This window comes from Symphalangus syndactylus, chromosome 9 (assembly GCF_028878055.3).
Source record: "Symphalangus syndactylus isolate Jambi chromosome 9, NHGRI_mSymSyn1-v2.1_pri, whole genome shotgun sequence".
NCBI classification, from domain to species: domain Eukaryota; kingdom Metazoa; phylum Chordata; class Mammalia; order Primates; family Hylobatidae; genus Symphalangus; species Symphalangus syndactylus.
Window position 1 is genome coordinate 84782951 of NC_072431.2, and position 24704 is coordinate 84807654.

At 43.9% G+C, this 24704-nt stretch overlaps 1 protein-coding gene across 1 annotated transcript; it reads right to left on the reverse strand.

Moving 5' to 3' along the window:
* Positions 1 to 12601: 12601 nt before the first annotated feature.
* IGFBP1 (insulin like growth factor binding protein 1) lies at positions 12602 to 17813 on the reverse strand. Its single transcript, XM_055294448.2, has 4 exons — positions 17257 to 17813; positions 15550 to 15719; positions 14198 to 14326; positions 12602 to 13309 (listed from the first exon to the last, which is right to left on the reverse strand). The coding sequence occupies exons 1-4, from the start codon at positions 17603 to 17605 to the stop codon at positions 13178 to 13180; spliced, it is 780 nt and encodes a 259-aa protein (XP_055150423.1). The 5' UTR covers positions 17606 to 17813; the 3' UTR covers positions 12602 to 13177.
* Between the last annotated feature and the right edge of the window lie 6891 nt (positions 17814 to 24704).

Below are 24704 nucleotides of genomic sequence, written 5' to 3' on the forward strand. Positions count from 1 at the left end.
AATTTTATTTCTATCTACCAGCAACAACCAACATAAAAAAAGACAATGTAAAATCATCTCAGAGAACGTGAAATACCAGCTCCCTTTGCCCTGCCTGGGCCACTCTGAGGTGTGACCCTCCCTATCTTGATGGATTGAACTTCTGTGGAGTTCAGTGTGGCTTGGCCTAGATTGGCCTTCCCACCTTCTGGGTCCCATTTGCTCATAACCATACTGATTTTTCATGAGAACGCTTCCTAGTAAGTTGCTTCCATGAGTTTCTCTTAGTATCTGCCTTCTGGGGATCTAATCTAAGAAATACACATACACACATGTACAAGAATATTTTTGCAGCACTGTAGACAATTTTTTAAAACCTGAGGATAACCTAGTTCCCATCAGCAGCAGCCTGGATCAACAAAGTGTGGTGTATTTTCAAGAGAGAGGACCCTGTAGAAGCCTAAATAAACAAACAGCAGGTGCATAAAACAATTAAAAGACTCGTAGCTTTACAGCATCAGTTTAAAAGCCAAGTCCCTAAAGATCATTTTCTGCGTGGTACACTTTTTATGATGTTAAAAAAGTAACTGAAATCATCTAAAATAAAAATATATGTTTTAAAAATAGATATAGATAAAACATATGCAAAGAAAGGCAGTGAGTGATTAATTCCATATAGGTTGCCAGAATTCTAGTTGTTAAGTTGGATGGGTAGTTGATGGATCCTTATTGCACTATTAAAAAATAGAATAAATAAACAAGAGAGGACCAGGCGTGGCTCAATAATGAGAGTGTGTTATAAACCAATTATGATCATCTCTTGCAGTTGATTAGGAAGTGTTCAAAAGAGAATAGGAGAGAAGGGACTCAGCAAGTACAGGTGATTCTTTCCAGAGGTTGATTCTCCGTCCCTTGTGTACCCCAATCTGCCTCCTTCTACTTTGATCTTCAGCATTTGCAACATAAATAAGTTTCACCAACTTCTATCTGGCTTTCCAATCTCTTTATCTTCTCAAATCCCATGACAATCATTGCTCCCTGAGTCTTCTTTCTAAATCTTGACACTGACAGAGTTGACCCTACTGAAAAATCTTTCTTTTTAACAAATTTATTGAGACAGAATTAACGTATCATAAAATTCACCCATGTTATGGCTTTTAGTATAGATTTAAACGTACAGCCATCACCACAGGCAAGTATGGAATATTTTCATCACCTCAACAAGAAACCCTAAACTCTTTTGCAGTCATCCTCCATCCTCCCTCCTCAGCCCTAAGCAACCATTAATCTACTTTCTATCTCTATAGATTTCCCTATTCTGTACTTTCATGTAAATGGAATTATAATGTGTAATTGCATTTGACTAGCTTCTTTCACTTAGCATGTTTCCAAGTTTCATCCATGTTGTAGCATTATCAGTACTTCATTCTTTTTGATGGTTGAATAATATTTCATTGTCTAGATATACCACAATTGACAAATGTTTATCTGTTTCTCCATTGATGGACATTTGATTTATTTCCACCTTTTGGCTATTGTGAATAATGCCTCTATGATTATTTATATATAAGTTTTTGAATGGACATACATTTTCATTTATCTTGTGCATATACCTAGAAGTGGCATTCACCCAGGAGTAGAATTGTTGGGTCATATGGTAGCTCTATGTTTAATCATTTGGAAAACTTCCAGACTATTTTTCAAAGCAGTTGCACCATTTTACAATCCCACCAGTACTCTAGGAGGGTTCTGATGTATCCAGATCCTCATAAACACTTATTGTTATCTGACTTTTTGGTTCCAGTTATCCTAGTGGATGTGAAGTGATAACTTTGATTTGTACTTCCTTCATGGCTAATAATGCCAAAGACTTTTTCATGTGCTTATAGGCCATTTAATACATCTTTTTTGAAGAAATGTCTGTTCAGTCCCTTCGCCTATTTTTAACTGGGCTATTTGTCTTAATATTGTTGAGTTGTAATTATTTCTTATATATTTTAAATGCCAGTCCCTTATGAGATATATGATTTGCAAATATTTTTGAACATTCAGTGGATGTCTTTCACTTTCCTAGTGCTGTCACTTGAAGCACACAAGGCTTAAAGTTGAGGAAGTCCAATTTATCTATTAGACTCTTGTTGCTCATGCTGGTGGTATCATATCTAAGAATCTTCGCCGAGTTCAGAGTATTGAAGACTTACCCCTATATTTTCGTCCAATAATTTTTTAGTTTTAGGTCTTACATTTAGATCTCTGACAGATTTTTTAGTTAATTGTTGTTATGATATATGATAGGGGACCTACTTCACTCTTTTGCCTATGGATCATTTGTTGAAAAGATTATTGATTACTTTTGGCACCCTTGTTGAAAATCAGTTAATTATTAATGTATGGGCTTATCAAGGGACTCTCAACTTGTCTATTTTTGTGCCAACACCACATTGTGTTCATTACCATTACTTTGTAGTAATTTTTGAAAACAGAAAGTATGAGTCCTCCTACTTTGTTTTTTTCTTTTCAGGATTGCTTTGGCTTTTCTGTGTTCCTTGCATACATTATGAATTTTAAAGTCAGATTGTCAAAGAAGTCAGCTGAGATTCTGATAGAGACAACACTTAATTTGTAGATCATTTTGGGGTATGTTGCCATCTTGACAATGTTAAGTCTTCTAATCCATGAACATGAAATATTTTCCCATTTAGTTAGAGCCTCTTTAGTTTCTTGTGGCAGTTGTTTTATAGCTTTCAGAATATAAATTTTACACTCTTTTTTCAATTTATTTTTAAATATTTTATTCTTTTTGATGTTGTTATGAATAAAATTGGTTAATTTTATTTTTGAATTATTTATTGCAAGCATATAGAAATACAAATGATTTTTTAATCTTGATTTTATATCCTGTAATGTTGCTGTACTCATTTATTAGTTCTAATGGACTTTTAGTAGATTCCTTAGGAATTTCTAAATAGCAGATGGTGTTATCTTCAAATAGAGATTCTTTTACTTCTTCCTTTCCAATCTGAATGCCATTTATTTATTTTTCTTGCCTAACTGCCCTGAATATATCCTCCAGTACAGGTAGAATAGAAGTGGGATGAGCAAACATCTTTGTCTTGTTCCAGATCTTAGGCAAAAAGCCTAAGTTTCTGAAGCCAGAGTTTGATATTTGTTCTGATCCCAGAGTCTAATATTTGTTCTGGAGCCAAGAGGACTCCTCCCAGCTGTCATCCCTCAGTTCTCTCCTGCAAACTAGCTGGGCTATAGTCTAGGCTGTATCTTCATTAGATCTATAAATCCCCTTCCAATTGCCTGTCATTACAATCTCCACTTTCTTGAGAGTGCCCATAGATTTAAACTTCTCCAGGTTCTCCTGCAAGTGATGTTAGATTTCATGAGAAGAGAAAGGAGCTACCTGTTTCAAGTCCTGCATCTCCCTTCAGGCAAAAATCTCAGTCAAGGCTCTGTACTGGGGGTAGGGACAATGACAATCTTCTCTCTAAATGATTCCCCTGCTCTGAGAGCTAAGTACTTCCTGGAGGGGGGATCACATCCTTTGGCTTGCCTCTTCTGGTGTGAAACCAGAGCCAAGGCAAGGGAAATAAGAGCCCTAGTGTTCTCAGCATGCCACATTCAAGGTAGAGACTCCATTCCATGACTTGGGGCTGGGCAGAAGTGAGCCCCCTTCCACTTCCCCTCTCCTCTTTTCTCCCCTTCCCCTTCCTTAGACTCCCCACCTCCTTGCTCTTGACTGCACTTGTCTGGAGCTTACCTTAGCAACAGGTAGCTGGGGGCAGGATGAGACACACTGAAGTCCTGACCCTCCTGGAAAGACAGCCCACTGACTGGCAGCTGGGAGGAGAGGAAGCTCTGTGTTCTTAGCTGCACCAGTCTGGAGCGTAATCCCTACCCACAGAGCTTAGAGGGGAAGGGAACAAGGGATTTTGGTTCATATACTACACTCTTATCTTTCTTACTGAACATTCATAGATTTTCTTGGATAGATGTTTTTTCACTTGTTTGCCTTTAGAACCATTTTAGGACTCTTTGAATGGTTTTGTTTTGTTTTTTAATATTTTTCACCAGTTTTACTAGGGAGCAGGTTGGTGAAGCATCTCACACTGTCATGCTGCCCCCAAATCTCAAAAGTTCCCCATTGCCTTCCAACTAAATCAAAACTCTGAGCCTGACATTTACAGCCTATAGTGGAAATTCCTAGCACACCTCACCTCTCATTAATGCCCATAAACATACCCTGTGTTCTCACTACACCAAACAGCTTACTAAACCCAGCATGCGCAATGTACTCTCTGGTTCTTGTATTTTCCTTTGTTGAAACTAGTCCTTCCTCCATCTTGCTCAGGCGAGCCATCCTAACTGCCCATCCTTCAAAGTCATGGCCTGAAGGCCATTCCTCTGAGAAGCCCTCTTATCCACTGCATACAGAGTAGTTTCTCTCTCTCCTCTGAAAACCCCAGCACTATCTCAGTATATTTTAATGGACTTGACTCACTTTTGTTGTTGTTATTATCTTCCCCATTTCCTTCCCCTACAACTACCAAATCCTTTAGAAGAAAGATTCTTCCCTGTTTGATGTTGTCACCTCCCTAGCACCTATGTCATGAATAACATTCATTAATTATTTTTAAATGAATGCATGCATGCATGCATGCATGCATAAATGAGATTGGGTAAATACAGGGCAAACCAAGAAGGAACTGCTGCAACAGCCCAGTTGTGACATGGTAAGAGTTCAAATCAGAGGATAAAAAGACAAAGTAGGAGTCATTAAAGAGCAAAATCAGCAAGATTTTGTCTCAGTTTTAGAGTGGAAGGAGACTACAAGGAAACATTAAGGCCAGGGATGTACTATGGATAATTTTTCACTCTCTCTATAGCCGTGATGTGTGGATAATTCTGGATTTGAACACATTTACCTCACCCAAAAGCTTGCCAATGTCTGTCCATTCTACTTGCTGTCTTGCAAAACAACACTATACTTCAACATCTTCTCACACAGAAGAAGGGTTGTGCTGAAGACATGAAGTATGGAAGTTTGGAGAAGAAGCTGGTTAAGGGGCCAGGAGTTCAGATTTGACAAGCTGAGTTTCAAGAGAACAATGACCACGTGGAATATCATGTGGGAAAAAAGAAATTTGAGGTAAGAGTGAGGTAAGAGTGCTGAAAGCTAGGTGAAAGCTTTGAGAGTCCAGAGTAGAACACCAATGCAGGAGAGGGTTAGTATGTCCCACTGTGAAGGAGCACTTCTTTCAAGGAGAGAATGAGTTTTTTTGTTTGTTTGTTTTTTGTTTGTTTGTTTTTAGTATTTCAGCTAATGTATGTGTCCTGTAAGCATTTCCTGACATTCATACCATTCTAATAGGACAATAGAGTAATGACACTAACGAGATCTTTCAGACTAAATATTGGTCCTCCATCATCTCCAGACTAGAGTGGCAGTGACTCACAGAAGCTCCCACATTTTCCAAGATGCCACAGGGGCAGTCTATATTATTTCTCCTAGATCTCCCAGAGAATCCTGCTCTGTCCTCTTGTCTTACATCTCTGGTGGAAATCCTTTGTGCCAACAGTACCCAGATGAAGGACAGCCAACCATTTTGTCTAGAAAAGTGGCTCTAACTCCAAGTCACTGTTCTCAGACCAAGCCAGTATCTCTTCATTCTCTTTCCAAGGCCCCTTCCAGATGGAGGGACAGAAGCTGACAGCATCCTTCCTACTCAGCGGTGGTACTCAGCCCCTGTACCATGCTGGGGACGCAACTCACATTGTAGTCCCTGTGAATGCCCTATCCTGGAGCCCATAGAACACAACATGAAAGATGCCCCCTGGAGTTGTGCAAAATCTACTGTCTTGGCCAAAGAAGCTGTAAGAGAAAGGCAAGGTATGAGTGCACATGCTTCCTGGGGAAGCCAAAGAATTATTAAGGGAAGTAGAGCAATGGTTTTCAAAGTAGCCTCGGTAAAGTCTAAAGCTTTCAACCAAAGGCCTTAAGGAAAATTGTTAACGTGAGTCTCTGAGTTTCACTATGATTTTTTAAACATTTAGTCAAGTATTCTTAAGTACAATATAACAAGACTTGTGAAATTAATTTTATTTTCTAAAACTTTTCTTTCTTCTTGTCATGACATTTTAAAATATCATATATAAATACACATATTCAGTATCTATGTAATGACTGTCTATGAGAAATTCTGTTTTCTATTTCTGCTGTAAATGTATTTTTCTCATATAAGAGTACTGTAAATAAAAGATAATTTTTTTTTTTTTTTTTTTCGAGACGGAGTCTCACTCTGTCGCCCAGGCTGGAGTGCGGTGGCGCAATCTCGGCTCACTGCAAGCTCCGCCTCCCGGGTTCAAGCCATTCTCCTGCCTCAGCCTCTCCGAGTAGCTGGGACTACAGGCGCCCGCCACCACGCCCAGCTAATTTTTTGTATTTTTAGTAGAGATGGGGTTTCACCATGGTCTAGATCTCCTGACCTCGTGATCCGCCTGCCTCGGCCTCCCAAAGTGCTGGGATTACAAGCATGAGCCACCGCGCCCGGCCTAAAAGATAATTTTTATAGAAGGAAGGAAGAGAGGGAAACAAGGAAGAAGAGAAGAAAGAGGAAATGCCACCACAGCCCTAATGCTCCTACACAACCAAAGCTAAAATCTGAATGTTTTTCAGCCTGTTGTTTTTCCACTGCAGAACCAATGTAAAACTACTAGCAATCTTACTACAACCTGGATCTTAGCATTATATCTTGGTGATATAGTATTCTTTTTATACATTGTTGGATATGATTAGATAACATTTACTCGAGAATTTTTGCATCTATGTTGATGAGAGATATTGATCTGTAGTTTTCACTTCTTTTAATGTCTCTATCTGGTTTTCATATTAAGATAATACCGACCTCATACAATTTGTTAAGTTTTAATTTGTATATATTTTGAGAAAGAGATTGTGGAGCATTGGTGTCATTTCTCCCTTAAATGTTTGGTAGAATTCACCAGTGAAACAATCTGGGGTTAATGCTTTATTTTTGGAAGGCTAATTATTGATTTAATTTTTAATAAATATCATTCTATTTAGTTATTTATTTCTCTTTGTGTGAGTTTTGGTAGTTTGTGTTCTCAAGGAATTAGTCCATTACATCTATGTTATCAAATTTGCGGGTGTAAGGTTTTCATAGCATTTCTTTATTATCCTTCTAATGCTCATGGTACTAGAACTGATGGCCTCTCTTTTATTTCTGATGTAGGTAAAATGTGCCTTTCATTTTTCTTGGTTAGTCTAGCTACTGGTTTATCAATTTTATTAATGTCTTCAAATAACCATATTTGGTTTCATTGATTTTCTCTATTGTTTTCCTGGTTTGGATTTTATTGATGTTTGCTTTATTTCATTCTTTATGCATGCCTTAGGCTTAAATTGCTCTTCATTCTCTAGTTTCCTAAGGTGGAGGTTTAAATGATTGATTTTAGATCTTTCTTAATTTCTATATGTATTTAATGCTATAAATTTCCCTGTAAGCACTACTTTAGCTGCATCCCACAGGTTTTGATAAATTGTATTTTAATTTTCATTTAGCTAAAAATAGTTTTTAATTTCCCTTGAGACTTCTTTTTTTAACCCATGTGTTACTTAAAAATGTATTGTTTAATCTCCAAATATTTTGTGATTTTCTAGCTATCTTTCTGTTATTGATTTCTAGTTTAATTCCATTGTGATCTGAGAGCAGACATTGTATTATTTCTATTTTTTTAAATGTGTTGAGATGTGTTTTACGGCCCAGGATGTGGTCTCTCTTGATGACTATTCCATGCAATCTCGAGAAGAATGTGTATTCTACTGTTGTTGGATTAAGTCATCCAAAGATGTTCATTATATCCTTGATTGATGATGCTGTTGAGTTCAACAATGCCCTTGCTGATTTTCTGCCTACTAGATCTATCCATTTTTGATAGAAGGGTGTTGAAGTCTCCAATTATGGTAGCAGATTTATCTATTTCTTCTTGCAGTTCTACTTGTTTTAGCCTCACATATTTTGATGTTCTGTTATTAAACATACACACATTAAGGGCGATTGTGTCTTTTGGATAATTGACATCTGTTTCATTATGCAATGCCCCTCCTTAATGCTGATAATTGTCCATGTTCTGAAGTTTTCTTTGTAATTAACATAGCTAATTCTAGTGTTGTAATTAGAGTTAGGGTAATATATATTTCTCCATATCTTTACTCTTAACCTATAGCGTCATTATATTTTAAGTAGGAATCTTATGAACAATATGTATGTTGATTTTGTTTTTCATTTTTTAAAGCATACTGACAACCTCTTTATTTTAGTTGAGACATCTAGTATGTTTAAAGGGAGTACTGATATATTTTGTTAAAGCCAACCACATTTGTAAATGTCTTCTATTCATTGAATTATTATTTGTTTATTTTTCCTCCTCTTTTTCTACCAACTGTGGTTTTAATTGAGCATTTCATATAATTTAATTTTTTGCCCTCTCTTACATATCAATTGTATTTATTTAGTAGAAATTATAACTTGTTGTGACAGTTAATTTTATGTGTCAACTTGGTTGCCCCACAATGACAAAAATGGGGTCAAACATTATTCTGGATGTTTCTGTGAGGGTGTTCTTGGATGAGGGTAACATTCAGATTGGTGGACTTTGAGTAAGACAGATGGCCCTCCATAATGGGGGTGGGCATCATCCAATCAATTGGAGTCCTAAATAGAACAAAAGACTGACCAAGCAAGAAGGAATTCTGCTGGCAAACTGCCTTTGCATTCTAACCGCAGCAGTGGCTCCCTGCTAGGTCTCCAGCCTGCTGATTTACCCTGCAGATTTTGGACTTCCCAGCTCCATAATTGCATGAGCCAATTCTTTAAAATAAATCTCTCTATATCCACATCTCATTAGTTCATTTTCTCCAGAAAATCCTGACTAATACAGATTTTAGTACCTGGAGTGGTTCTAAAGGAATTCAATCTTTTTTTAGATTTCAAAGTATTTATTTATTTATTTATTTATTTATTTATTTATTTATTATTTCAATAGATTTTTGGGGAACAGATGGTGTTTGTTTACATGAATAAGTTATTTAGCAGTGATTTCTGAGATTTTGGTGCACCCATCACCTGAGCAGTGTTCCCTGTACCCAATGTGTAGTCTTTTATCCCTTGCTCCCCTCCTGCCCTTTCCCCTAAGTTTCTAAAGTCCGTTATATCATTCTTATGCCTTTGTGTCCTCATAGCTTAGCTCCCACTTATAAGTGAGAACATACAATATTTGGTTGTCCATTCCTGAGTTACTTCATTTATAATAATGATCTCCAATTTCATCTAAGTTATAGCAGCACAATTCACAATTGCAAAAATATGGAACCAGCCCAAATGATGAGTCTGAGTGCTGAGTTTACAGCACTTCAGTCAATGAGTAGATAAAGAAAATGTGGTATATGTATGCATGAAATACTGCTCAACAACAAAAAAGGATGAAATAATGGCATTTGCAGGAACTCAATCTTAAGGGTGAGTTTTCTGAATTGGTTCTGGGATTTCTGGAATTGGCTACCTGTTTTGATTATATTTAAAGACACTAATAACTCTATTTCCAGTAACAAAGAGAATACTGGTAGTCCACGGCATAATGTTGCATCAGAGATACGCAAAATATTACCATTGGATATTCTCAAGCACTTGTAAGAGGCAAGGATCAGGGTGACTATGTATATAGTATCTTCAAACATTTTTGTCTAACTAGCAAGCATAATGACATTAGCTGGTTGTTTCTATTTAAGCTGGATAAAGCGAGGAAAGGAAAGGATGAGCTCAGGGATTCAAATTCCCAGCTCAAGCACTATACAAATGACCTGAAAGCTTAGATATCTACTCTGAAGGAGTCGCTTGTCTCCTGTAGCTCCAAGACTAGTATTGGTAAAAACGAAACCCTGTGAGTGACTGACTTACAACAAAAATTGAATTCCCAGCCTCCACTTTAACAGTGCTTTCTGTGAAAGTGAGGGCATTGATAGGGAAAGATGGGATCCTGAAAGTTGGAATAGATATGTATGGGAAGACCCTGATGAAGGTGGAGACATTGAGACACTAATTTCTGCTGAGTTTTCTTTTCCAGTAGAAGAAGGTTCTCCACCCCCATCTGAGGGGATTAACTTTGTATTGCCCGAGGATACTGTAATGGCCTCCCCTGAGGCAGTTGCCATGCAAGACAATATTGCTTCTCCTCAGGACTCACCCCTACCATCCTTCTTTGGTTCTAGACCAGGTCCCATAAGACCCCTAAAAGTGAGGTACAAAATGTAACCCACGAAGAGGCGCACCACATTCCGGAAGAACTACTTGAGTTTTCTAATATATGTAGATAGAAATCCAGGGAACATGTGTGGGAATTGATATTAGAGGTGTGGGGTAATAGTGAAAGGAACAAAAAGTTGGATCAGGCTGAATTTATTGATATAGGCTTACTAAGCAGAGATTCTGTGTTTAAGTTTGCAATTCAGGAAGCTAGAAACGGCTCCAACAGTTTATTTAGTTAATTGGCTGAAACATAGACCAAAAGGTAGCATAGACCAAAAGATCTTGAACTGCAAGATCTGCCTTGATTTACAGTAGAAATGAACTCAAAGGCTTAGGGACAGTAGAATGTTAGAGGGAATTTGTCATTTAAGACCTTCTTACCCACCATGGGCAGGTCCAAAGGGCACACCTTGCACCTTGACCATGAGGAATAAATTTGTGAGGGGAGCCTCGGCATACTAGAAGAGATCTGGCGTTGCTCTTCTCTGTAGGCCAGACCGTACAGTGGGAAGTGCAGCTGCTGAACTGGGAAACATAAATGCAATGGAAATAATGAGATCCCAAGGATGGCAGGGACCAAGTGGAGGCACTCAACCAACAAAGGCAAGGTGGGTGCAGCTACTCTAACGGACAGCAGAGCCAAGGCAGCACTCAGAATAGTCAGACTCCTGTGCATCTATGGCGTTGGCTGCTTGATCATGACATTCCTAGAAGTGAAACTGATAGGAAGCCTACTAAATTGTTATTGACTTGTATAAGTGGGAAAGTTCAAGGACAAGTGAACAAAAATCTAATTTGAATCATAAAAACAGAGAGTCTTGGCACCTCAATAAATTCTCAGACTTAAGCCAGTTTACAGACCCAGAACCCCTTGAATTAAGGCGGGGCTGGGCCCCCTTGAGAAATGACCCCAGTACACTGTTGAAAATATTTCTCCCAGTGTTCTCCAAAGGGACCTAGAGGCTTTCACCAAGGCAACTGTGGATTGAGGGAAAGGAAGTAATCAGACCTTTCAGGAACTACAGGGCACTGGCTCTGAACTGTCATTGATCAGTTCAGAAGCAATATTGCATTCCCAGAGAGATGGCAGAAATTAGTGCCACCATCAAGGACTTCAAAGATGCAGGAGTGATGATTCTCACCACATCCCCATTGAACTCTGCTATGTGGCCTGTGCAGAAGACAGTTGGATCTTGGACAATAACAGTGAATTATTATAAGCTTAATAGAGTGGTGACTCCAATTGCAGCTGCTGTGCCAGATGTGGTTTCATTGCTTGAGCAAATGAACACACCTCCTGGCCCTGGGCTGCAGCTATCAGTCTGTCCCCGTCCCGCATCGGTCTGGCTGCTCCTCTTGATGAGTCTGAGTGCTGAGTTTACAGACCAGCCCTAGGGCCATGGCAGAGAGGATGGCAGCCTGGCAGCTATGGGGTTGGAGGGTTAAAGAGGAGACCCAAGATAGGGAGCTAGAGCCTCCAGGAAAAACCAGAATGTCAGGGAGGCCACCAGCCCCACAGATGAGAGAAGCAGCCACGGATGCCCAGCCTCCAAGAGGTGGCCTGCGGCAAGGAGAAGTGTGGGCTTTCCCCCTGACAAAGAGCAGGGGGAGTCCAGGAGACAGGGCTGGAGGCAGCCAACAGACCGAGATGGAATCCCCTGGGATGGGCAAGGTGCCAGGAAAGATGTGGAGGGGAGGAAAGAAGCAGTCAACAGGGTGAGCAAGAGTTAGGAGGGACAGCATTGGGCACACCAAGCAGGGCACAGTGTTAAGGAAGAAGAGCTCTGAGGAGCAGAGAAGAGAGCTGCAATCAGGGCTCAGTCATGGAAACAGAATTGACGAAAGGATGCTGGGAGCCCTGTGGAAGAAGGAGGCTAGCAGGAAGGGAGGGCAAGCAAGGGAAAGGCTAGGGAGCAAAACCAAGGAAGCACTTCTGTCTTGTGTTTAAGAGGAAAGAAACCCTGTTCCTATTTATAAGTTGAACGGAAGGGACAAACCAAACCAAGAGGAAGAGGCTGAGGACCCTGGGGAGGATGGGGACTAATGGAGAGGTGGGACACAGGAATGCCCAACCTGGCCGGGAAGAGGAGGAAGGTCCCAATGCCACTGGGAAGTGGAAACCCTGGGGCAGCCGGGGCAAGATCTAGGGTAGTTGAGACAAGGGGCTCTGCAGACCCAAAACACCATCTTGATATCACAAAAGCACAAAATGCATAAGGAAGGTGAGGGTGAAGGACAAAGGGATTTCAGAAACAAAGATAGTATCACTAAATAAACATCCACAGAAATAACAGTATTTCCATGCAGAATATTTATTGTAAATGTTTCCATTATAGACACGTGTTTAACAACATATCCAGTGTACATTTTAACAGGTGGCAACATCACCAAAGGTAGCTTTGATTATGTAATCAACACTTTTAACTTTCCCTACACATGTACGTCAAATGTGAATGGTGGAATATATAAGTTATTCGTCCTCCTTTAAACTACCTGAAAAACTACTCTCTCTTATTTCATTTTGCATTTTTCTACGCAGTATTTTTCCATGCTCTTTAAAAACAGACGCAGGAGCTTTGGAAGAGCAGAAATGCAATTACTTACATACAATATGATGAGAAGTGTTTCATGATACACAAATTGACATAGTACACGTTATTAACATAGTACAAGTTTTTAGTGTGTAGAAAAAATAAACTTACAGTGAATAAATAAACAGCTTTCTATATCAAGTTATGTATGGAGTATAAAAAGTAGTTACTATATATATATACATATACATATATATAAATGTGCATGTTCTAGAGTATAAATATACTATATACTTAAATATTTCACGTGACAGAACATTATTTCATCTGTTTTCAGTTTTGTACATTAAAATACGTCTGGCAGTTGGGGTCTCCCCTGATCTCTGGAGACCCTGGGATCCTCTTCCCATTCCAAGGGTAGACACACCAGCAGAGTCCCGCCTCTCCATCCATGGATGTCTCACACTGCAAAGACAAGACCAAGGTCAAGAGCAGCAGATGACAAGCTGACAGGGAAAGTAGAGCTATAGTTGGCCCTTTTCTCAGTGCAGCCGAGCACTGCAGAGCTAAGCCAAGAGTCCCGGCTGTGAAACCAGCTGCCCATGATGCAGGCAAATCTCACACCCTCCTGGTTCTCATCATAAAATAGAGACAGTGACTGAGTAGCACATGCAATAATGACTTCCCACATGTGTTAAACAGTACAGTGTGTGCACAGCTGTCTGCTTCATAGCCTGATGTCAGGGGAGCCCAACCCAGAGGGAACATGTCTCATGTGTGCCCCACTGTTCATTGCCTGTGAAGCAGGGCCTAGTCCTCAGTTTCTCCCAATAAAATCTACAGAACCTGTACTTCACTGAGACCTAAAGCACTCCTCAATATGAAATCTTGGTCTGTTTGATCTCATTTATTATCTGGCAAGCCACAAAAATGTTGTGTTTTATTAGACAGTTCAGGGAGAAAAAAGTGTAAGAGCTGTCCAAATAGATACTTGCTTTCCTAAGTTTGTTCCCTTCCTCTCTTGTATAGGTGAGGAACCTGAGACCCAAGCGTTAGGGGGCCTAGGAAAGTCTTCCATAGCTATTGGCTTGCTGAGTGATGGAGCTCAGGCTTAGCCCCAGGGCCCCGGTCCAGCGCGGGCTTTCCTCCTCTGGTGGTGACATATTGACCTGTTCAATAGGCTTTCTTCACCTAGCTTTCCAGGTTCCCAGAGGGGTGGATCTGGCTCAATACAACCACTTCCGGTGTCTACTTTGGAGTGGACATTCTTTGCCATGAATGACCGTAGCTTGGCAGAAATGTAGGGCAGTAGTCCCTTTCACCCTGACGACACACACTGGCAAGGCCACCTACCTGTCTGCTGTGATAAAATCCATTCTTGTTGCAGTTTGGCAGGTAAAATTTGGAAATTTCTTCTCCTGATGTCTCCTGTGCCTTGGCTAAACTCTCTACGACTCTGTAGAGTTCTATTCGGCAGGGCTCCTAAGAGAATAACTTGACATTAGGATATCTAACAAGACACAGTGAATTATCAGCCTAGACAGTGACTGATGGAAGAGGTTTTGTAGAAGCAGGCGTGGGCCCTACGATCTGGCCACAGGGACCTGGGACTAGGTGTCATGTGATGTGCTCCCTCTGGGCCTCTTTTTCCCACCTGCGGTTAGTCTGTCTTAAGTTGTTCAGATAAAGAACAAGAACACCATTCTCTCCCTCACCAAACACTCTCTCAACACCTGCACAGAGACATCCCCTGGCAAGAGCCTCACCAACACCACAAAACTCTTCCCAACTCCTCCTGCCACTTACTGAATACTTTTGGCACCCGCCATCTGGTTAGAAGAAGAGTGGGCATAACTCTTAATTAAGAATTTAGCAGAAGAGATTTCTAGATTTTGAATAACTTTCCTCTGCAATCTACAAGGCTATTTTACATAAACTAAATCAAGTGAGGATTAAGGCATTCATTTGGATAATTTAAGAGTTAACTTTCCTCCATTTATCATTATTCTCAGATGAAATTCCAAAATGTTGAGAAAATGGTTAATCCTCCCTTTTTCTGGGTAGGCATGTTTGTGGTAGTAATTTTTTTCCTCAAATCAAGTCACTCCGACTTTGATTCTCTGTCGCCCTCAAGTGGTAGAATTCAAAACAGACATAATTAAGATAATGGGGAGTTGATGTTTAATGAGTTCGGAGCTTCAGTTTGGGAAGACGAAAATTCTCAAGGTAGATATTGGTGGTGGTTGCAGAATAACATGCATTACTTATTGTTACTTAATTCCACAGAAACCTATGCTTCAAAATAGTTAAAACAGTAAATTTTATGTCTATTTTATGACAATTTTTTTTAAAGGGAGGCAAATGACACAATGGGGGTGAAAGCAGTTAGGCCCTTGTACTAAGTTTTGGAACAATGTAACTCAATGCTCTGACACGCTTTAGAGAGGAGCTCAGAGACATGAAGTAACTTATCATCAGGAACTACATTTTCTTTGCATCCAGTGGGCTCCTCTCCTGAAAGTCCATGTGTTCACAGCTTGACAAAGTTTAGCTGAGAAATGGCCACTAGGTTTTGGGGGGAAAAACCTTTATTTATTTCCAGGGCATCAGGACCAGGAAGGAGTGGGCCAGGTCTGCTCGTCACAGCCGACTCAAGCTACATCCTCTGACAGGAGAGTTCCCACCACCCACCTGCTGGGCCTCACCTTCCATTTTTTGATGTTGGTGACATGGAGAGCCTTTGAGCCATCATAGGTATTGATGGCGTCCCAAAGGATGGAATGATTCTCTTCAGAAGGGGCCATCAGATGGAAATTATCCAGGAGCTCCTCCTCAGTTATCTCTGTGCTCTCTGGGCTTTCAGGGCTCCCTGCCTCTGGAAAGGAAACATTGCAGACCCCATGAGCCCTCCCAAAGCATCTGTACCTCTCGGGCCCCCACGAGATCACTTCCTTCCCTCAAAACCAGGCTGGGCCGTGAGGATGGCCACATTCCTTAACCTGATTTTCACTGACTCTCACTGTAAAGGACCTTGTAATGGTTTCCAGGAAGAACGATGACCCAACAGCAATGCCAGCTCTGTTCCTGACGATAGTAAGTTTCAGGGCCTGGCAAGGTGCCCCACGTTTCTGCTTTTAAAGCAGCAGGAGAGCAGAGAAACAAATGCATTTGCTGAGGCTGAGAACAACCCTAAAGAAGCAAGGATTAGAGTTCAGTTCCTAACTGCATTAGTGGAGAGCCTCGAAACCTCAGCTTCCCCATCCTTAAAATGGGGATTTTACTAATATCCCTGAATGGATGGTACAGTTCATCTAGAAGCAGAGTCTAGAATGCAGCTCTCCTGACCCAGAGTACTACCCTCTTCTATTTTGGAGCCCCTGCCTTCCCACGTCCTAAGGGACTTATCTGCAACACCCCCTCCACCCCCGTGCCAAGAGGATCTTGCAGATAGAGTCCAAAGGTGCATGAACAGAATCAGCACACTAGCCTATAAGGGACCCCATGTGGAAATCCATCTCCTTGAGGATCAGTGAGACGACTCCCTTTCATTTCCTCTAAAGGGCAGAGAATCTGCAGGAAATCCCTGTTCCCTCCTTGGAAGGGTCACTGACTCTCACGCACTCACTCTAACACCCTATCAGGGTATGGAAGTCCTAATTCCTCCAAGAATGGCACAGGACAGGACGTGCAAGCAGCCCAGATGAGGAGATAGGGGCTGGAGTAGAGAAAGAGGCATTTCCTCCACTTCCCGCTACAAACAAATGCCTGCTTAAATCCAGGAAAGAACCTGATTGTCATGTTCTTAGGGGGCAACATACACATCAAACATTGTTTTTCTATGGCAATGAATGGAAGTGAAGCTTTTAGCCTCAACTCTCACATTATGTTCTGTAAACATCTGGGAAGCACATACTGTATCCAGGACGTATATTACAAAGGACGTTCCAAACACCTCCTGGGGAGGCCAGCAGGAGGGATTCCCTTCTTAGGCCTTCCCGGATGCTCCAGCCACTGGGGCTGCCCACATGCTGGCAAGGAGACTGGTGGGGGACCCAGGGTGGCATCCCAACTGTGGAGGCAGCCCCACCGCCTCCCTCTACTCTTGCTGTCTGGGTCTCTAAAGATCCCTGGGCTACGAGGGCCAAGTGCGAACTTCGTCCTTGAGTCTCCACTAAGCTATGTGTGCCCTGGAACATCTTCCTTCTTTTCCCAGGGCACGTCCTGCCAAGACCATGCAATCATCGGCCTCCACTGGGTGACCCAAGCTCCTTCCCCAATTACGTGCTCTGGTTTCAAGCTCTAGTTGTGGACAAGCCCCTGCCTGGCTGCAGCCCCACCCAGTAGTTAGGGGAGTGGGGACGGGAGGTGCCGGCGGGGCAGGAGGTGCTGGAGCAGGGACGGGACTGTGGTACCTGCAGCATGGGAAGCGGAGGCGTCAGACTCCCGCACGCAGGCGCCTTGGCCGCGGGTGAGGGCTTGCAGAGGTTGCTGCTCCCCCGGCAGCGCGCGGCAACTGAGTCCCCGAGCGCAGCGTGCAGTGGCCACGCCGCACGCGGCGCCCAGAGGCAGGGCGCACATCGGGCAACAGCCGCAGCCGGCGGACCGGGTAACCTCCGAGCACGAGGCGGGCACCGGCGGGCAGAGCGCGAGCTTCTCGGCGGAGCAGGGCGCGCACTGCCACGGAGCGCCGGCTGTCACGCCGACCTGGACAGTCAGCAGGAGCAGTACCAGCCAGACGCGAGCAACGGGGACCTCTGACATCTCCAGGCGCGGGCAGCAGACAGGGGCCGATGCTCTCTGGGCTGGTGGCGGCGGGCGGTGGCCTATACTCTAGGCAAGTGATGGTGGAGCGGTGGCCAGTGCTCTCTGGGAGGGTGGCGGCGGCGCGGCGGCAGATGCTCGCTGGATGGGATGGCGGTGGCCGATGCTCGCTGGACACAGCGCGCACCTTATAAAGGGCACAGGCCGCGCCACTTGCACCAGGAGGTTAATGATTGGCAGCGCGGCACGCTAGGAGCTGAGTGTTCAAAATAAGTTTGTTTTGCTAGTGCACCCAAGGCCCTACGCAAACCGCAGATGGGAGGAGGGTAAACGGTTTTGATTTCATACTGTTTGTCCTGTTGTTAGGGGGGTTCAGGCCCTGAGTTAAAGTCCAGTTCTAACAAGTGCTCAGCTGGGAGGGGGATGACGTTTGTTTTTGTCAAAAAGACAGCCCAGGCCCAGCTGGCCAGGCTCTTTAATTGACACAGAAAAAGCCCTAGAGATCTCCTGCAAAGCGTCTTCTGCAAAAGTTAAAAAATCCTGGGTAACACCAGCCCACTCAGCAGTTCTCAAATGCAGAAACCAAGGCCCAGAGTGAGGAAAGGCGAGATGGGGTTAGAATCCAGGTCTCTGCAAGCCCTAGCAGGTTATCTGTGGAAAAGCCCGGAATTGCTTCTCTTTCTGCAGGAAAAAGCCTCCAACCTGCAAAAAAACAAAACAAAAACACAGTTCATCCTAGGGCTCTGCCAAGCTCCCCAATCTAACCAATCTCACTCTACCTCCAAGAGCCTTTCTCCTCTTTGGAGGGGCAGTTAACAAGGTCTAACAAGGTCTTGTTAGCAGTAGAGCCAGAACCCCAGGGCACCCACGACTTTCCCGCGTAGGCCAGATATTTATCAGTAGCAAATGTGAAGTTTTTCTCTTTAGTTAAAATTCTCATTTCTCGGATATTCTCCTTCACAGGAAAGAAGTCGCAAGAAAAAAAATCCTTCAAAGAAAGTCAGAATCAGGCTTATCTCCAGGAGTTGCAGGCTCTCCCCATCACTCCCTCCATGGCCTTCCAGTGGAGGGCTGTGATCAGGGAGTGTGCCATGCTCCAGGCCTGCCCCTTGGCCTCTCCTGTGACCCCCAAACCCCACATTTTCCCACCCACCTGCCACCATCTTTGCCTCCCATTCCGGGCACAGGCTCAGGGCTACGCTACCTCCAGGCCTGAGCCTCCTATTGTCCCTTCAGATCCTTTAGGAGTGGTGTTGCCAAACTGGGAAACTGGAGGTGGCTTGTCCAGCCCCTTGCTTTATAGAGAACACTGAGGCCAGAGAAAGAAGGATATTGCCAGGTGAAAGTCACAGAGGCTATAATGGTGGATCCTGAACAAGAATTCACATTTCTGATGCCCACACAGTCCTGTTTACTGTAAGCAAGCCCTAAGTAAATGCCTTTCTCTCTAATCTGGCTAAAACACTCTAAAACGCTAGAGCATTGCTGAATCACCTCAAGCGACAGTCATTCTTACATTCAAGGAAATGATCCCTGCTGCTCCCTTCAGGGAAGGTGTAAGGGCAGGTGAAAATAATAACTGTCCTGAAATTCTGAAGCTGGAGCTAGAATGGTCTGTGCTAACAATGCCACCCTCAGCTGTTTATCCTACAGATAATGAGACAGACGTGCGAGATCATTTTAAACTTACGTGAAAAAATACATAAGCCAATCCCTATCCGGAAGCCATACTGCAAACAACCTAAATGCCCATCTCTAGGTGCTGGATACATAAATCCTGGGGCATCCTTCCACTGGAAGACAGACAGCTATTAACAAGAGAGAGCAACTCTGATTTTCTTATAGAGAAAAATCTCTAAAAGTAAAGTGATTCAACTTAAGTAAAATCTCCTAGCTAAGTACAAATGAGAAAGTACAGAGTGTGGTACTGTTTGTGTACAATAAAAGCAAGATGAATGTATGCAACTGATTCTACATTTATTGAATGTTTTGGGAGGAATACATAAATTGATAGCAATGCCTTCTTGTAGGTAGTGGTGAAAAATGTGACTGAGGGACAGACTGGTTCTCCTAGCATACCCTTTCTTAACCTTCTGAATTTGTAGATGTATTTACACTGTCTATTACATTACCAATCTAAAGAATAACCAAGGGGCCAGGCACAGTGGCTCATGCCTGTAATCCCAACACTTTGGGAGGCCAAGGTGGGCAGATCACCAGAGATCAGGAATTCAAGACCAGACTGACCAACATGGCAAAACCCCATCTCTACTAAAATACAAAAATTATCCGGGCATGGTGTCAGGCACCTGTAATGCCAGCTACTCAGGAGGCTGAGGCAGGAGAATCACTTGAACCCGGGAGGCAGAGGTTGCAGTGAGCCAAGATCACGCCATTGCACTCCAGCCTGGGAGACAAGAGTGAGACTCTGACTCAAAAAATAAAAATAAAAAAATAACCAAGTTGAAATTAACTGATGACCTCCTTTTCTCACCACTTTCCTGTTTCTGTGGCCTTCGGGAAGTGACTTGGGTTTGCCAAACTGGCTTTTGTTCTACCTCTAAAGTCTCCAAAAAGCAATGGCCCCAGCGTCTCCTGCAAAAATCAAAATAAGGCAGTGAGGTCATTGCAATTGGAAGTTTATGATTGTTTGTCATTATTTCTTTACAGAGCAGAGTTTGGTGTTTGGTAAAGGAACTGACCAACGGTTTTGAATTTTTTGACATTATTTTTAGGGTAGATCCCTAAGCAATTTGATTTCTGGAAGAAGAATGTGTGCTCTGTATTTTCTCTCTGACTTCCTCAGCTTGCAATCAGTGCCCACACCTGCAATGTTTTCTTAATGAAACACATGAAAGAGGCAATTCTTTGGTAAATATCTGGAGGCCACCTGCTGTGTGCCAGGCAGTGTACTCGGCCCTGGATAGTTGTGCACTTGCTCAGCATTCGTCCCACCCATCCTCCCTGAGGTCTCACTTGTCCTACATGTAGTGAAAATTCCTCCCCTCAAGGATCGATTTCCCAAATGTTTTCCTTGCTTGCTTCATAGCAACAGCAAACCAAATAGCCCCCAAATTGAGACAGAGCTCTCCTCCTACTCCTGATGCTCTGTCAACACAGATGGAGCCAAGCCCCTCCCTACAGGCCTGTGTAGGCCGTCTGTCCATCCGTCCATCCTCTGTGGGAGTGAGCGGCCCTGCCCTGGCAGGTTGGAGTCACAGCCGATGATGTGACTGCTCACACAGCCATTTCTGGGAACATTCATGAATCCCCAAGCTCCACTGCCCCCTGGCAGGGGTCACAGCCTGGCCTGCCTTTGGTGCTCCCAGTGCTCTGACTCTCACAGCTGGCTGGGGAGGCTGGGGAGGCGCCCAGGGGAGACATGAAAGGATGTGCATCTCTCAGCTCTGGGAAGTGCAGGGTGGGCCCTGGGAGAGAGGTCTCCAGACCTGCTGCACCTCAGCCTCAGCTGGCCTGACCCAAACCCCATGACTTTGGTCTTGCTGTTCTCAGTGCCTGAACTTCCATCACCCTATCATGCTTATCAAGTCCATGGTCTCTTCCATCCATCCCGGAAACTCTTGCAGGACTCTATCCTGATATTCCCCATCTCCTACGGCTGCCCCCTCAGAATGAATTGCTCTTCCTTCCAGCTTCTCCATCTCAAGCTCCCAAGCTTCTGTCTGCATTCTTTTCCTCACCAAACAGTGACCGCAGTGGAGTGGAAGGGAGGTACCCTTCCAATGTAGGGCAGGCACTGAGCTAGGTGTGGGGGAAAGGGGTGATGGGATGCCCTACACTGAGCCACAGTCTTGCCCCCATCTAGCAGGAGGATGGTCTGTCAAGGGCGGGCTACTTACAACCTCACCCTTAGGATAAGTGAGGTGGGAAGAGACAGCAGGTCTATTTGTGTCTGGGTACGTCTCCATAAGCTGCTGGCCATGGCTGGTCTTGGAGGGTAAGTGGCCTTCCCCCAAGCAGCAAAAGGATGGGGTGTGCAATGTGGGAGAATAGAGATGATGGTGGGGTGATGGCAGACAGCTGGAAAGAGTGCAGTGTGTTCGGGGAAGAGCCAGTAGTTCTTCCTGGTGGGAGCTGGAATAACAGGCAGGGAGGGGCAGGGGAGCAGGCAGGGAAGCAGGCACAAAGAGGCCTGAAGGCTGTGCAAAGGGGTTTAGACTCCTCGTTAGGGCAGCAGGCCACCACCACAGGGGTATAAGCAGGCTAAGAGAGTGGATATCCTTAGAAAGGAGGTTCTGAGTCAGCCACTGCTCATGCCCGTAATTCCAACACTGAGAGGCTGACGTGGGAGAATCGTTTGAGGCCAAGGATTTGAGACCAGCCTGGGTAACAAAGCAGGACCCTGTCTCTGTGAAAATAAAAATAATTAGCCAGGCACGGTGGTACATGACTGTAGTCCTAGCTACTCAGGAGGCTGAGGTGAGAGGATCACTTAAGCCCAGGAGTTTGAGGCTACAGTGAGTTATGATCACATCACTGTACTCCAGCCTCGGTGGCAGAGTGATACCCTGTCTCAAGAGAAAAAGAGAGAGAGGAGAGAGAAAGAAAGGAAGAAAGAATGGAGGAAAGGGAGGAAGGAGAGAGGAAGGAAGGAAGGAAGGAGGGAAGGAAAGAAGAAAGGAAGGTTGGTCCTGGAAGATCACCAGGGAGGGAGCCGGTGCCTGGGGACCCCTCATTCCTGCACCCCTTCCGAGCACCAACCAGACACCCAGAAGCTGAGGATCAGCCATGAAGGAGGCAGAGCCCCACCCTCAAAGATGTAGAGGGGGAAAAATAGTAAACAAATACTTTAACAAATGCACTGCAGCTTGTGATTAATTCATGAAAGAAAGAAAAGAACATCAGGAAGGGGACTATGGAAAGATGCTTCAGATGGGATGGCCCACATAGCAACCAAAACTGGTGAGAGGAAGAGTTAGAGACAGATAAGAAAAGTCAGAGAGCCATAGACAAGGTCCATGCCTTAGCTCAAGGCCCCTTGGACTCCCTGGGGCCAACTGCACAACTGTGTGCTTCCGTGTGGTCTTTGGGAGTCGTCATCGACGCTAACGGGCCTTTGACCGCCCAAAGGTTGAGGACCATTCTGGGCTCAGTTATATCTTCATGGCACTGTTCCTTCCTCCTATGACCCCTTCTCCATCCCTGGGGACCCACCATAAATGTCCTCACCTCTGCACAGCCTGACTTCAGTGGCCCCCTGTGCAATCCTGATGCTTGATGTCACATTGGGTTATACTAATGCTGAAGAGCTAAAATAAATGCCTATCTACGTTCTTCTGTGTGTGTGTGTGTGTGTGTGTGTGTGTGTGTGTGTGTTGGGGTGTGTGTGTGTCTCACCTGATTTAGTGAACAGGGGACAAACACATAGATGTCCTTCTGTCCAGCACCACACAGGCACCAATAGGTGCCCCATGCCCATTTGATAAAGAACTATGAATCCAATTTCACAGGACACCTGGAATCAGAGCACGAGAGCAGGCAGGGGCGGGGGAGCTAGTGTTTCATAAACATTTACTGTACTAGGCATACCTCATGCCAAGCCACACATGCCAAAATTGCCAGTAGGTCTCATCACCACCAACTGGAGGTGGAGCCCCTTCTTCACCCGAATCAAAGCCTTTACCCTTCCTGCCATACCATACAGGCATTTTATGTAGGCTAGGGCCAAAAATGTCTGTATGTGCAGGGGCAACTGGGAGCATATTTTGGGAGGCAGGGATGAACAGTTGTTTGGGGTAAGTGTGGAAAGCTTTCAGTGCTAAACATGGAATTTGTATTCAATCAACTGAGCAAAAAAGGGTATTAAACCAGGGACCAGGAGACCTCCTGCCTCACTGCAAATTCTCTGTGCTGCAAAGAAAAGGAAACCACTATCAGTGATTCAGAAAAGGTGAGGGACACATAATCATAGCAGTCCCATTGTGTCACTCCAGGGGGTGCCTATGAATAGGGCCACACACCGCCTCTGCCCGTAATTTGATGGCACTTCATAATGCATCTGTCTTTTTCTTGTGGGAACCACAAGAACAAGTGTTGACCATTGCACTCAACAACTCAGCTCTGACAATTGTGTTAGCCCTTAAAGGGGAGATCATGAAAGCTGGGAAGTATCAACAGCAGAGCAGCCCTGGAGCAAGACTGTTTTTTTTGTGCCTTAGATTTCTATGTCCTAGCATGTTGCATAAAGCCCCTGGCCTCAGTTTTTTCACCTGTAAGATGGGGATGATGGATTGCCTGGTACAAGAAAGCACTGCATGAACAGGAGCTATTGTCATCCTGAGCTGCACGGTGGCTCGTTCCTGCCAAGGGCAGAGGCTGGGGCCTCTGGGGTGGTGCAGTCACACGGGCACTTGCATCATCTGCTCTTCCTAATCCTGCCTTCATGCAGTGTGCTGCTTACTCACCAGCAGCTGAAAATTGGGCAATCCATGCTCTGAAAAACAATACAAGAGTCAAGGGCAAAGTCAAACTTTCAAAGGGAAGAAATGCTGCAATCCAGGGACACCTCAGAAAGGAAGTTGTTTTTAACATGGGGAAAAAAACAAAGTGATGTTTTGCTTATGTTCCATGATCAACACAGGGGATGATGTAAATCTGTGCAAAGGCCCGACGTGCTGCCCTTATCTCCCAAGCTGATGAAGGACACCGCTTGGCAAACTGATGGGAAAGTTTGAAAAAATAGCTCTTGCCCACACTCCCCACTAATCAAAGTGGAAAAGTCACCTAGCTCTTGTCACGTCAACAAAACCCAGTTTCTAAACACAGGAGGAGCACAAATGTATCCAGGCCAAAGCCCAAGGGACCCTGTCAGAAGACCAGGGTCTGAATCTCAGTGTTGGTTGTGGAAGCGAGGCCATCCCGAAGCATTTGCATTCAGGGTGCAGTGGGTTGTGTGAAAGAGGGCAGTTATCAAGTACAAACATAGGGCAGGTGCTCTTCGTCTTCATTCTGTTATGCTCCCCCCACATCAAGGCTGCTCAGGCAACAGACCTCTCCTAATTTCTCACCTCTGGTAAAGTGGGGTGGTTTAGACCACGGTCACTCACTAATTGGCATTTCTACCTAGATGAGTAGAAAG

Bases quoted from the DNA above. Each gene is read 5' to 3' on its own strand.
- IGFBP1 (XM_055294448.2), bottom strand. From the start codon at position 17,605: ATGTCAGAGGTCCCCGTTGCTCGCGTCTGGCTGGTACTGCTCCTGCTG. The intron at 15,720-17,256 runs GTACCACAGTCC...TTTCCTTTCCAG, and splicing joins CTCCGCTTCCCATGCTGCAG to AGGCAGGGAGCCCTGAAAGC. The intron at 14,327-15,549 runs GTGAGGCCCAGC...TTATTCTCTTAG, and splicing joins CCAACATCAAAAAATGGAAG to GAGCCCTGCCGAATAGAACT.